The sequence below is a fragment of the Plecotus auritus genome (genome assembly GCF_963455305.1).
Source record: "Plecotus auritus genome assembly, chromosome: 5".
In the NCBI taxonomy this organism is placed as follows: domain Eukaryota; kingdom Metazoa; phylum Chordata; class Mammalia; order Chiroptera; family Vespertilionidae; genus Plecotus; species Plecotus auritus.
In genome coordinates this window covers 107,617,176-107,632,488 of record NC_137776.1, presented here as the reverse complement: position 1 = coordinate 107,632,488, position 15,313 = coordinate 107,617,176, and the positions used below count along the sequence as shown (strand labels likewise).

Genomic DNA, 15,313 nt, shown 5'->3' with positions numbered 1-15,313 from the left:
CCCCTGTGTTCCTTCTTCACTTCCTATTTCTTTTTTTACAGCAGACCCTTTAGCATTTCTTGCATTGTTGGTTTGGTGGTAATAAATTCCCTTACTCCTTTTTTGTCTGTGAAGCTCCTGGTTTCACCTTCAGTTTTGATAGATGCCTTGCTGGGTACAGTATTCTTGGATTCAGACCCTTCCTTTGCATGACTTTGTATATTTCATTCCATTCCCTCTGGCCTTTTGTGTTTCTGTTGAGAAATCAGTCGCTAGTCTGATGGGGGTTCCTTTGTAGGTAACTTTATGTCTCTCTCTGGCCACTTTTAAGATTCTTACTTTGTCGTTGGTGTTTGCCAATTTAATTATAATGTGCCTTGGCGTCGGTCTTTTGGGGTTCATTTTGCTTGGGACTCTGTGAGCTTCTTGGATTTGTGTGGGGTTTTTCTTCCCTATATCAGGGAAGTTTTCTGTCATTATTTCTTCAAACAGGTTTTCTATTCCTTGCTCAGTTTCCTGTCCTTCTGCAACCCCTATTATGCAGACGTTGTATTGTTTCGTTTTGTCCCAAAGTTCCCTTAGGCTCTCCTCCTGCTTTTTAATTTTTTTTTTCTAGAAGCTGCTCTACTTGGGTAATTTTTTCTACCTTGTCTTCTAGCTCACTGATGCGGTCCTCTGCTTCTTCTAGTCTACTCTCGATGCTTTCTATTGAGTTCTTTACAGCAGTGATGTCATTTTTCATTTCTTCTTGGTTCTTCTTCATTTCCTCTCGGTTATTACACATATTGTCAAATTTGTCTTCCATTCTTTTCAGCCACTCTATGACCATTTCTCTGAAATATTTCTCTGGCAGGTTGCTTGCCTCCATTTCATTTACTTCCTTTTCTGGTGATTCCTGCTTCTCTTTCATATGCGGGCTGTTTCTTTGACTCCCCATGTTCTCTCTTCTCCATGTGTCTGGTTATGTAGTTCTCCCTCTCCTGCATTGATTTAAAGGCACAAGATACAACACAACAAGGCACAACACACAAGGCACTAAATACAAATGTATTCACGATATTAATAACCCCAAATAAAGGTGACCACCAGAGAGAAGCAAATTAGAGGATAAGAAATAAAGAATAGAACAAAAAAGGAGTGAAAAAGTGAAATTGGGAAAAGCAAAAAAAAAGGAGAGAGAGAAAAGAGAGCGAATAAGAAAGAAGAGGGGGAAAAAACTATATATATGGGGAGAAAACTGTAATAGAACAGCCACTAATCCCAACACATGCCAACAACAATTACCTGGAGATGAATGCAAACTACAAACAACTAATATCAAGCGAGGCAAGGGAAAACAGAAGCAAAAAAACAAACAAAAACAAAACAAACAAAAAAAGAGAAAAAGTGAAACAATCTCACAAACAAGCATAAAAAAATCGATATAATCAACAATCAAGCAAACAACAGCAAAAGGAGAGAGAGAAAAAATTTTTTGGATAGTGAAGAAAGAGAAGAAATAGGTGTGTATGGACTTGGACCAGAGGCTTGGAAATTAGATATATAAGTAGGGTGAAATTTTAACAGGGGGTAAAAGGAAGGAATAGGAAAAATCTAAAGCAGGATTAGGGTAAGAGAAACAGGACAACAAAAGAGCAAAAGTTAGGAAGAGAGTGATGGCATAAAGGTAAAGTTGAGATAGAGTAAAATGATGCTAAGGGGAAGATGAAAATAGAATGTAGAACACTAATCCCAAAGTAAAATAAAGAGAAAATAAAATCATACTTTTTAAAAAAAAAAATGTAAAATAGTAGTAGTAATAATATGGATTGAAAATAAAAATGTAATAATTAAAAAGATAAAATCAAGTGAGGAAAAAAAATTAAATAAAAGATGAAAAAATAAAAATGTGCAGTAGTGAAGGTCATTCACTTCCTCTACTGTTCTGTTTGGCATGCCTGTTTCCCAGTCAGGACAGTATTACAGTTCCCTGCGTTCCACTGCTCCTCAGTGTTGTAAGCCAGTCCTGATTTTTAAGCAGGCAGTTTATTTGTGTTTACACAAGAGTCTATTTGTGATTCAACCCCTGGGTGGCAGTGTTTCTGGATTGACCTCCGGATCTATAGGTCCTCTCTAGTCAGTGCTTAGATCCTGCTTTCCCTGTGGCATTCAATACTGGTTTGTGGGAGTGGGTTGCCCCAGAGCTGGTTCTCTGATGGTTATTCCCTGCTCTGATCCCCAGGTTCCAGAAAAACAACTTTCCCTTGCAGTCTCTTAGGGTGTCCCCAATTGGGTGATCCTATGTATTGGGCTTAGTAATCAGAAGCAAGGATTTAAAGAGGAGAAAAAAAAAAGAGCCAGAGTTAAGTGTGCAAACTCTGGGGCTGTGCTCAAGTCTCTTTTCCCCTTAGGTCTAAGCAGCCTGCACACTTTTAAAATTTTGGCTATCGTTTTGTGCCCAGATCAAAATGGGTAGCTTTTAAGAGTTCCCTTCTGCGGACCCCCTTCCACATTCACGGATCACACCAGCCCCAACAGCCACTGATTTTTCTAGGTGCAGACTTTCCCAGGTCTCCAGCTCCCACGTGCGTGTTTCTCTCTCCTGCTGGGATCCTAGACCTCACCTTCTCCCAGGCAAAATCTGACCTTTCCGTGGTGGAGTTAGAGCTCCTCTCAATCCGCATGCTTGCACCACTTAGGAACTGGTGTTCTCGGGTTCGCAGCTGTTTGGTGGGTGCTGTAGTTGTAGATTCCCTGGGCTTTTCAGGCTCCCGATAACATCCACTTTTCCTTCAAGATGGTGAGATCTCGACATCCGAGCCAGTCGCTCCGGGAGGGAACACAGCAGCAGTGGGGGCTGCCCGGTCAGGGGAGCCCTGCCTGACAGTCACCCACAGTCTCCTGGAGTATAGCTGTCCCTCAACTCACCAACAAACACTCCCTGTGCGACCACACACTCTCCCTTTGTTTTCTCACACATACACTCTCTTGCAGTTTGCCTTCCCATTGGCAGCCATCTTCCTCCTTTTCTGCAATATCTTTTAAAGTATTTTTCATTACATACACACACAAACACACACACACACACACACACACACACACACACACACACACACACCTTACAGCTCTTTATGTTTAGTACTTCGCAGCTTTCCATGTCATTACACCCCAGAAAGGAATCTTTTAGGGGCTGGTGTATCTGGATTGCTTATAGGAATCATAAAAAACAGTCTGAGTTATTAACTTACCATTTGTTCCCCTAAGCATGTAGATTCAAATACATCATCAGTGTTTTCTTCTTGAGACATGTCATGTGTAAGTTACCTGAGGAGGTAACTTCTTCACCTCTTTTCATTCCCAATCTTTTATAAGTTTCTCTCTCAGGATCAATGTAGATTTCATGACAATACCCAGTCAGTTTGCAGAAAGGCTGCCAAAAGTGAATATTTGGGATCTTTATAAGAAAAAAGTGATAGAAAAGTAATTATAATCTAACTTAATTTCAGTAAATATAACCTAAACTTAGTGGTTCAAATCATATACTTGCCATGTCTCTTAGTTTTAATCTGTTAAATTTTCAATTTGTTATACATTTACCTCAATATGATGGTAGGATGACTGTCCAATCACTGTAAGGGTGACATTTGCCTCCTTTATGAGAGAAAACACACATATAAATACTACTAGAAATTATGTTTCCTGCCCTGGCTGGTTGGCTCAGTAGATAGAGTGTCGGCCTGCAGACTGAAGGGTCCCCGGTTCGATTCCGGTCAAGGGCATGTACCTTGGTTGTGGGCACACACCCAGTAGGGGGCGTGCAGGAGGCAGCTGATCAAAGTTTCTCTCTCATCAATGTTTCTAGCTCTCTATCCCTCTCCTTTCCTCTCTGTAAAAACTCAATAAAATATATTTTTTTAAAAAAGAAATTATGGTTCCTACAACTTCCCCTTATCCATTCCATTCCAAAGCCATAGGCTTCCAGAAGAATGGAATAAATGGGAAAAGTGTGTGAGTCAAAGCAAAGAAATGTATGGTAAAATGTTTCATTCTGATGATCTTTTACTAAGTAAGAACTTTAATATAGTCAATAATTCTCTACACTCCACCCAAAAGTGTACTTTAAAAAAAAGTAGCCCTGGCTGATGTGGCCCAGTTATCTGGGTGGTGTCCTGCGCACCAAAAGGTTGTGGGTTCAATCCCTACTAAGGGGGGCATGCAGGAGGTAGCCTATCGATGTTTCACTCTCACATTGATGTTTCTCTTTCACTTTCCCTTGCCCTCTCTCTAAAAACAAATCAATAAAAATATTTTAGCAAAGAATAAAAATGATTAAAGTAGTATTATTTAATCAGTTTTATATTTTCATATCCCAGTGGTAAGGTCTGGGGAAAACACATCTGAGTTTTACAAAGGCTGCCCAATGCCTTCACTCGAAAGCTCATCTGGGGACAAATCTCTATGTATGTGCCTGACGAAAAACACATGTGTTTGGTTGTCACAGGGATGTGGAATGTGCACCCCATTACCAATACAATTTTTCACCTTTAAGATATATTAGTATTTTCCTATAATGAGCAACTATGTGGTGTTTTTATTACAAAACTAGGGGCCCAGTGCACGAATTCGTGCACCTTGAAAGGAACTGTGGGCTGCGAGGCTGCAGTAGGCACAGGGACAGGTCTTGGCCCATTCTCCATGCCCCTGCCCAGCCCCCCCTGCCTCAGCCCCCGGACCCCTGCCTGCCTGCAGCCCCACTCCTGCCACCGCCTCTCCCATGCGCTGACAGCGCCAGCCCCACTTGCACCCGCTGACAGCATGGAGTGACTGGGGCCAGCTCTGGCAGCGGGTGCGAGCAGGGCTGGTGCCGGCAGCAGGCACAGCGCCAGGCAGGACCACAGCATGCAGGAGCAAAGAATTTTCAGTAACCACCAGAGTCTTTCCCTGATGACAGCGACCAGCGCCGTGCCTTGGTCTGGCGCCCTACTCACCTGCTCCACCATCCTGCTGTGGCCAACACCTGCCATGTTCCGCACACGCTCCCTGGTGGTTAGCGCATGTAATAGTGACTGGTTGTTCAGTTGTTCCAGTTGTTCCGCCGTTTGGTCTATTTGCATATTAGACTTTTATTATATAGGATTAAGGAAAGAAATCTCAATAATTGCCAGCATTTGTGTTTTTGGTCATTATCATTCAACATTTGTGAATAGGCAGGTTACTAGGTAACATCAAAAGTATTACTGTGGTTAGTATGTTTATAAGCCGCAGTAACCAATACATGAAAACAGGAATAGATGTCTAATGCGTCCCTCCCTGTTAGGAGGTGCTGGAGAGGTGCGGGAAGGTGATAACCTGGGTCTAAGGCAGCTCCTCACCGACCCCCACTGCACTTCTTATAAATGTAGGTGACTTGCACAAGGTCCCCTGAGGCAGGGCACGCTGCTGTTCACTCTCAGGAAACTTACTTGTAAGAAACTCTTGGGGATTTTGGCTAGATCTTCCACGTACTCCTTGCAGGTGTAACACAGGAAATGCTGAAACCCCAACCGGCAAGAAGAACAAGTTCGCGACAGACACCCTCCGGGTTCAGCAAAGACCAAGTGCTTCGTTTCGCATGATGCTAACCCAGCACCCACGTTGGGTAGAAAAGGGTATCGCGGTGCCCAATGTGCTTTAAAGCTGGGCCGCACCCTGTCCCCGCTAGGCCTCCTTGCTTGCGGAGAAAAGGGCCTCGGCTTGGCGGCTAGTGGTCCCTTCTGCCTCTGGGAAGCGAGAGTCTGCCCGGCGTTCCGGACGCCCCTAGTGGGCTGCCATGGGAAGGGCCGGGCAGATACCACCTTCGACCCAACCCTCCAGGGCCCAAAGTGTCTCTCAGCCGTGGCTGGGGAAGCAACCTCCACCCCAGCTGCTGAGAGAGAAGGGCTGAATTATGCAACATGTATCACTTATGGAATATTTATGTCAAAAGTATATAACCTGAGTAACCAGGAGGCAAAACAGATGGGTTACACCTGGCCTAGACTCTTCAAAAAGAGTCAATGTCATTGAAACAAACAATAAAAAAAATAAAAAAGGGAGGTCTGCGCCATCTTGATCCGGAAAGTGGAGCTTATCTGAAGCCTGAGAATCCACAACGGCGGCACCCCAGGAACAGCTGCGAGCCCCAGAACAACGCTCCCCAACTGGCGCAAGCACACGGGTTCAGAGGAGCTCTACACTCCACCACGGAAAGGTCAGATTTCGCCTGGGATAAGGTGAGGTCTCTGGTCCCGGCGGGAGAGAGGAACGCGTGTTTTGCGGGAGCTGGAGGACCAGGGAAGTCTGTGCCTAGAAAAATCCGTGGCTGTAGGGGCTGGCGTGATCTGTGATTGTGGAAAGGGGTCCTCAGAGCTGCTAAGAGAAGGGCACTCTAAAAAGCAACCCATTTTGATCTTAAGTGCAGGGACACCCTAAGAATTTCAGGCAGTCCAGACTTACGCGCAGCCCCTGCGTTCCCTGGGTGCCTGGGCTTACGCGGAGTCCCGGAGTACGCACAACTGGGCTTTTTCCTCTTGAAATTCTTGCTTCTGATTACTAAGCCCAATACATAGGATCACCCAGTTGGGGACACCCTGGGAGACTGCAGGGGAAGGTTGTTTTTCTGGAACCTGGGGATCAGAGCAGGGAGTGACCATTGGAGAGCCAGCTCTGAGGCAGACCACTCCCACAGGCCGGTGACGAGTGCCACAGGGAAAGAAGGCTCTAACACTGCCTAGAGAGGCCATAGATAGACCCGGAAGTTAATCCAGAAACACTGCCACCCAGGGGCTGAATCACAAATCGACTCTTGTGTAATCAAAAATAAAGGAATACGAGAAATTAAGACACACCGCCTGCTTAAAATCAGGACTGGCTTACAACACCGAAGAGCAGTGGATCGCAGGGAACTGCAATACTGTCTGGACTGAGAAACAGGCGTGCCAAACAGAAAAACAGAGGAAGTGAATGACCTTCACTACTTCACATTTTATTTTTACCTTTTATTTTTTTATTTTTTTAATGTTTTTTTTTATTTTCATTTTTTGCATCTTTTAATCAAGAAACTTTTTTTTTCTTTTTTCATCACTTGATTTTACCTTTTTAATGATTACATTTTTATTTTCAATCCGTATTATTACTACTGCTATTTTATCTTTTTTTTTTTTTAAAGTGTCATTTTATTTTCTCTTCATTTTATTTTGGGATTAGGGTTCTACATTCTATTTTTATCTTTCCTTTAGCATCGTTTTACTCTATCTCAACTCTACCTTTAGGCCATCACTCTCTTCCTAACCTCCCCCTTTTCAGTGTCCTGTTTATATTACCCTTTTACTGCTTTAGATTTTCCCTATTCTTTCTGTTTACCCCTTGTTAAAATTTCACCCTACTTACATATCTAATCTCCAATCCTCTGCTCCAAGTCCACATACACCTCTCCCTTCGCTGTCTGAGCTATCCATAAACTTGTCCTTCTCTCTGTCCTTTTGTTGTTGTTTGCTTGAATGTAGATTATACCCAATTTTTATGCTTTTTTGTGAGATTGTTTTGCTTATTCTTCTTTTGCTTATTTTTTTGTTTGTTTTGTGATTCAGCTTTCCCTTGCCTCACTCCATATTAGTTGGTGTGGTAGTTTGTACTAATCCCCAGGCACTTGTTGCTGGCATTTGCTGGGATTAGTGATTGTTCTACTGGAATTTTATCCCCAATATATATAGTCTGTTCCCCTTTCTCTCTTAGTCACTTTCTTGTCTCTCTTACTTTTTTTTTTCTCTTTACTTTCCCTTTTCCCAATTTCATTTTCACACTCCTTTTTTCTTTTTTTTTTCTTTCTTTCTTTCCTTTTTCCTCTTCTTCTTTCTCTCCTATCACCTAATTTGCTTTTCTCTGGTGGTCACCTTTATTGGAGGTTATTAATATCGTGAATACATTCCTGTTCAGTGCCTTGTGAGTTGTACCTGGTAGTGCTGTATTTTGTGCCTTTAAATCAACCCAGGAGAGAGAGAACTACATAACCAGACACCCAGAGAAGAGAGACCATGGGGAGACAAAGAAGCAGCCCGCATATGAAAGAAAAGCAGGCATCACCAGAAAAGGAAGTAAACGAAATGGAGGCAAGCAACCTTCCAGAAAAAGAATTCAGAGAAATGGTCATAAGGTGGCTGAAAAGAATGGAAGACAAATTCGACAATATGAGCAAGAACCAAGAGGAAATGAAGAAGAACCAAGAAGAAATGAAAAATGACATCGCTGCTGTAAAGAACTCAATAGAAAGCATCAAGAGTAGACTAGAAGAAACAGAGGACCGCATCAGTGAGCTAGAAGACAAGATGGAAAAAAATACCCAAGAAAAGCAACTTCTAGAAAAAAAAATTAAAAGGCAGGAGGAGAGTCTAAGGGAACTTTGGGACAACACGAAACAAAACAACATCCGCATAATAGGGGTTCCAGAAGGAAAGGAAGCTGAGCAAGGAATAGAAAACCTCTTTGAAGAAATAATGACAGAAAATTTCCCAGATATAGGGAAGAAAAAACACACACAAATCCAAGAAGCTCACAGAGTCCCAAGCAAAATGAACCCCAAAAGACCGACACCAAGGCACATTATAATTAAATTGGCAAACACCAATGACAAAGTAAGAATCTTAAAAGCAGCAAGAGAGAGACAGAAAGTTACATACAAAGGAACCCCCATCAGACTAGCAACTGATTTCTCAACAGAAACTCATCAGGCCAGAAGGGAATGGAATGAAATATACAAAGTCATGCAAAGGAAGGGTCTGAATCCAAGAATACTGTACCCAGCAAGGCTGTCAATCAAAATTGAAGGTGAAATCAGGAGCTTCACAGACAAAAAAGAACTAAGGGAATTTATTACCACCAAACCAGCAATGCAAGAAATGCTAAAGGGTCTGCTGTAAAAAAAAAAAAAAGAAAGAAAGAAAGAAAGAAACAGGAAGCGAAGAAGTAACACAGGGGTAAAGAATAGGAATGGCGACAAATAAGTACCTATCAATAATAACTTTAAATGTAAATGGATTAAATGCCCCAATCAAAAGACATAGGGTAACGGATTGGATAAGAAAACACGACCCATATATCTGCTGTCTACAAGAAACCCACCTCAGAAAAAAAGACGCACACAGACTGAGGGTGAAGGCATGGAGAAAGGTTTTCCAGGCAAATGGAACTGAAAAAAAAGCTGGGGTAGCAATACTTATTTCTGACAAATTAGATCTCAAACTGAAGGACATAACAAGAGATAAGGAAGGCCATTTCATAATACTAAAGGGAGCAATCCAACAAGAAGAAATAACTCTGGTAAACATATATGCACCCAATACAGGAGCACCCAAATACATAAAAAAACTCCTGGAAAATATCAAGGGAGAGATTGACAGCAATACAATCATAGTAGGGGACTTTAATACCCCACTATCACCATTGGACAAATCCTCTAAACAAAACATCAGCAAAGAAACATCAATCCTAAATGACTCACTAGACCAGATGAAATTAATTGACATCTTCAGAACATTTCACCCCAAAGCCACAGAATATACATTCTTCTCAAGTGCACATGGGTCCTTTTCAAAGATAGACCATATGTTGGGACATAGGCAAAGTCTCTTCAAATTCAAGAAGATAGAAATCATATCAAGCATCTTCTCAGACCACAGTGGCATAAAACTGGAAATCAACTACAATAAAAACAACCCAAAGAAATCAAACACATGGAGACTAAACAGCATGCTATTAAACCATGACTGGGTTACCAGAGAGATCAAAGAAGAAATAAAAAACATCATGACAACAAATGACAATGAAAACACAACAATGCAAAATCTATGGGACACAGCGAAAGCAGTCCTGAGAGGGAAGTTCATAGCTCTACAAGCCTACTGCAAAAAACAAGAAACAGGGGTAATAAATTACCTAACCCAACAACTCAAAGAGTTAGAAAAAGAGCAACAAGAAAAGCCCAGTGTAAGCAGAAGGAAGGAAATAATAAAGATCAGAGCACAGATAAACGACATAGAGACCAAAGAAACAATACAAAAGATCAACAAAACCAAGAGCTGGTTCTTTGAAAGGATAAACAAGATTGATGAACCTCTAGCCAGGCTCACCAAGAAGCAAAGAGAGAGGACCCAAATAAACAAGATCAGAAATGAAAGAGGTGAAATAACAACAGATCCCGCCGAAATACAAAGGATTGTTAAAAAATACTACGAACAACTCTATTCCAACAAACTGGACAACCTGGAGGAAATGGACATATTCCTAGAAAAATATAACCTTCCAAAACTCAATCAGGAAGAATCTAAACAGCTCAACATGCCAGTAACTATGGAAGAAATTGAAGCAGTCATCAAAAAGGTTCCAGCAAACAAAAGCCCGGGGCCAGACGGCTTCACAGGAGAGTTCTACCAAACATTCAAGGAAGAACTAAAACCTATCCTCCTCAGACTATTCCAAAAAATTCAAGAGGAAGGAACACTTCCACGCTCCTTCTATGAAGCCAGCATCACCCTAATACCAAAACCAGATAAAGACAGCACAATGAAGGAGAATTACAGGCCAATATCCCTCATGAATGTAGATGCCAAAATCCTCAATAAAATTCTAGCAAATAGGATCCAGCAGTACATCAGAAAGATCATACACCATGACCAAGTAGGATTTATCCCAGGAATGCAAGGATGGTTCAATATCCGCAAATCAATAAATGTGATACATCACATAAACAAATTGAGAGATAAAAATCACATAGTCATATCAATTGATGCAGAAAAAGCATTTGACAAAATCCAACACCCTTTCTTGATAAAAACTCTCAACAAGGTGGGAATAGAAGGATCATACCTCAACATAATAAAAGCTATATTTGATAAACCCACAGCTAACATCATACTCAATGGGCAAAAACTAAAACCATTTCCCCCAAGAACAGGAACAAGACAGGGATGCCCACTCTCACCACTCCTGTTTGACATAGTACTGGAAGTAATAGCCACTGCAATTAGATAAGAAGAAGAAATAAAAGGCATCCAAATTGGAAAAGAAGAAGTAAAGCTGTCCTTATTTGCAGATGACATGATATTGTACATAAAAAACCCGAAAGACTCCATCAAAAAACTAACAAACTTAATAAATGAATTCGGCAATGTAGCAGGATACAAAATTAACACCAAGAAATCTATGGCATTTCTATACACCAACAATGAACTTACAGAAAGAGAGACTAAAAAAGCAATCCCATTTTCCATCGCACCAAAAAAATTAAGATACTTAGGAATAAACCTAACCAAGGAGGTAAAAGACCTATATGCGGAAAACTACAGGACACTGAAAAAAGAGATAGAGGAAGATGTAAACAGATGGAAGAACATACCATGTTCATGGATTGGTAGAATCAACATCATTAAAATGTCCATACTACCCAAAGCAATCTATAGATTCAATGCACTCCCCATTAAAATACCAACGGCGTATTTCACAGACCTAGAAAGAACTCTCCAAAAATTCATCTGGAATAAAAAAAGACCCCGAATAGCCACAGCAATCCTGAGAAAGAAGAATAAAGTAGGAGGGATCTCAATACCAGATTTCAAGCTGTATTACAAAGCCACTGTCCTCAAAACAGCCTGGTACTGGCACAAGAACAGACATATAGATCAATGGAACAGAATAGAGAATCCAGATATCGACCCAAACCAATATGCGCATTTAATATTTGACAAAGGAGGCATGAGCATACAATGGAGTCAAGACAGTCTCTTTAATAAATGGTGTTGGGAAAATTGGACAGATACATGCAAAAAAATGAAACTAGATCACCAAGTTACACCATACACAAAAATAAATTCAAAATGGGTACAGGACTTAAATATAAGACGGGAAACCATAAAAATACTAGAGGAATCCACAGGCAGCAAAATCTCAGACATATGCCAAAAGAACTTTTTCAGTGATACTTCCCCTAGGGCAATGGAAGCCAAACAGAAAATAAACAAATGGGACTACATCAAAATAAAAAGCTTTTGCACAGCAAAAGAAACCATCAACAAAACAACAAGAAACCCCACTTTATGGGAGAACATATTTGCAAATGGTATCACTGATAAAGGTTTAATTTCCAACATCTACAGGCAGCTTATACAACTTAATAAAAGGAAGATAAAGGATCCAATAAAAAAATGGGCAACGGACCTAAATAGAATATTTTCGAAAGAAGACAGAAGGAAGGCCAAGAGACACATGAAAACATGCTCAAAGTCACTAAGTATCCGAGAGATGCAAATCAAAACAACAATGCGATACCATCTCACACCTGTCAGAATGGCTATCATCAACAAATCAACAAACGACAAGTGTTGGCGAGGATGCGGAGAAAAAGGAACCCTCGTGCACTGCTGGTGGGAATGCAAACTGGTGCAGCCACTGTGGAGAACAGTATGGAGTTTCCTCAAAAAACTGAAAATGGAACTCCCATTTGACCCAGTGATCCCACTCCTAGGAATATATCCTAAGAAACCAGAAACACCAATCAGAAAGGATATATGCACCCCTATGTTCATAGCAACACAATTTACAATAGCTAAGATTTGGAAACAGCCTAGGTGCCCATCAGCAGATGACTGGATCAGAAAACTATGGTACATCTACACAATGGAATACTATGCTGCCGTAAAAAAGAAGGAATTACTACCATTTGTAGGCACTTGGATGGAATTAGAGAACATTATGCTAAGTGAAATAAGCCAGTCAATGAAAGAAAAATACCACATGATCCCACTCATTTGGGGAGAATGAAAAACATTATAAACTGATGAACAAAAAGATAGTTACAGAGGCAGTAAAGCATCAAACAGACTGTCAAATTACAGGGGTAAGGTTAGGGAGAGGTGGGGAAAATAAGAGATCAACTGAAGGACTTATATGCATGTATATAAGAGTAACCAACGGATGCAAAACATTGGGGGGTGAGGGCATGTATGGGAGTGGGGTGGGGGTGGGGGGCAATGGTAAGATATGTACACATATAATACCTTAATAAAAATTTGAAAAGAAAAAAAAATAAATAAATAAAAAAGGGAGTTAGGGGTGTGCTGTTTTTGATTAAAAGAACTAAAGGGACATAACAATAAATGGAAGAGCCTTCCTTCCACTCTCTAAAAATCAATGGAAAGGGGAGGAAAATATGGCAGCGGAATAGACAGACGTGTCCCAAGCCTTGTCCCGGAGCAGATAGAAAGAACAGCTGAGGGTCGCACAGGGAGTGTTTGTTAGTGAGTTGAGGGACATCTATACTCCAGGAGATGGTGGGGGACTGCTGGACGGGGCTACCCTGACCGGGCAGCCCCCACTGTGGCTGGGTTCCCTCCCAGAGCGACCGGCTCCAACGTAGAGACCGTGCCATCTTGAAGGGGAAAGTGGATGTTATCAGAAGCCTGAAAATCTACAACTGCGGCACCCACTGAACAGCTGCGAACCCAAGAGCACGGGTCCCCAATTGGCACTAACACACGAATTCAGAGGAGCTCTACACTCCACCACGGAAAGGTCAGATTTAGCATGGGATAAGGTGAGGTCTCTGGTCCTGGCAGGAGAGAGAAATGCACGCACTGCGGGAGCTGGAGGACCGGGGGAAGTCTGCACCTAGAAAAATCCATGGCTGTTGGGGCTGGCATGATCCATGAATGTGGAAGGGGGTCCTCAGAGCTGCTAACAGAAAGGAACTCTTAAAAGAAACCCATTTTGATCTGATGCAAAAGGACAGCCTAAAAATTTTAAAATTGTGCCAGCTACTTAGACCCAAGGGGGGAAAAAGACTGCACAGACTTGCACGCAGCCCCGGAGTTCGCACGCTTACACTGGCTCTTTTTTTAGTTTTTTTGTTTGTTTTTTCTTTTTCCTTTAAATCCTTGCTTCTGATTACTAAGCCCAATACATAGGATCACCCAATTGGGGACACCCTAAGAGACTGCAAGGGAAAGTTGTTTTTCTGGAACCTGGGGATCAGAGCAGGGAATAACCATCAGAGAACCAGCTCTGGGGCAACCCACTCCCAGAAACCGGTATTGAATGCCACAGGGAAAGCAGTATCTAAGCACTGGCTAGAAAGGACCTATAGATCCGGAGGTCAATCCAGAAACACTGCCACCCAGGGGTTGAATCACAAATTGATTCTTGTGTAAACACAAATAAAGGAATACAAGAAATTAAGACACACTGCCTGCTTAAAAATCAGGACTGGCTTACAACACCGAGGAGCAGTGGAACGCAGGGAACTGCAATACTGTCCTGACTAGGAAACAGGTGTGCCAAACAGAACAGTAGAGGAAGTGAATGACCTTCTCTACTGCACATTTTATTTTTATTTTTTTATTTTTTTTCATCTTTTACTTAAGAAACAAATTTTTTCTCTTTTTTTCCTCAGTTGATTTTACCTTTTTAATTATTACGTTTTTATTTTCAATCAGTATTATTACTACTACTATTTTACCTTTTTTTTTTTTTTAAAAAAAGTATCATTTTATTTTCTCTGTATTTTACTTTGGGCTTAATGTTCTACATTCTATTTTCATCTTCCCCTTAGCATCATTTTACTCTATCTCAACTTTACCTTTATGCCATCACTCTCTTCCTAACTTTTCCCCGTTAGTTGTCCTGTTTCTCTGACCCTTTTCCTGCTTTAGATTTTCCCTATTCTTTCTTTTTACCCCCTGTTAAAATTTTACCCTATTTATATATCTAATTTCCAATCCCCTGCTCCAAGTCCATACACACCTATCTCTTCTCTGTCTTCACTTTCCAAAAAATTGTTTTTCTCTCTGTCCTTTTGTTGTTGTTTGCTTGATTATTGATTATATCGTTTTTTTATGCTTGTTTGGGAGATTGTTTTGCTTATTCTTTTTGTTTGTTTGTTTTTTTGCTTCGTTTTCCCTCACCTCGCTTGATATTAGTTGTTGTTTGTAGTTTGTATTCATCTCCAGGTACTTGATGGTGGCATGTGTTGGGATTAGTGGCTGTTCTATCACAGTTTTCTCCCCATATATAGAGTTTGTTCCCGTCTTCTTTCGTATTCTCTTTCTTTTCTCTCTTACTTTTTTTACTTTTCCCAATTTCATTTTTGCACTTCTTTCTTTCTTTCTTTCTTTCTTTCTTTCTTTCTTTCTTTCTTTCTTTCTTTCTTTCTTTATTTTTTCTCTTCTTCTTTCTCTCCTATCCTCTAATTTGCCTTTCTCTGGTGGTCACCTTTATTTGGGGTTATTAATATCGTGAATACATTTGTATTTAGTGCCTTGTGTGTTGTGCCTTGTTGTGTTGTATCTTGTGC

The 15,313-nt window shown here is 41.1% G+C and overlaps 1 protein-coding gene across 1 annotated transcript in view; it reads right to left on the bottom strand.

Moving 5' to 3' along the window:
• Positions 1-15,313, bottom strand: part of LOC308248286 (peroxiredoxin-like 2C) — a gene marked incomplete at both ends in the record, with an annotated part of 72,719 nt that overhangs the window by 12,641 nt on the left and 44,765 nt on the right. The window contains 3 exons of the mRNA XM_080668280.1: positions 3,283-3,388; positions 3,556-3,609; positions 5,421-5,489. Of these exons, the coding sequence (XP_080524406.1) occupies positions 3,283-3,388; positions 3,556-3,609; positions 5,421-5,489 (229 nt within the window). The remainder of the gene's footprint in view (positions 1-3,282; positions 3,389-3,555; positions 3,610-5,420; positions 5,490-15,313) is intronic.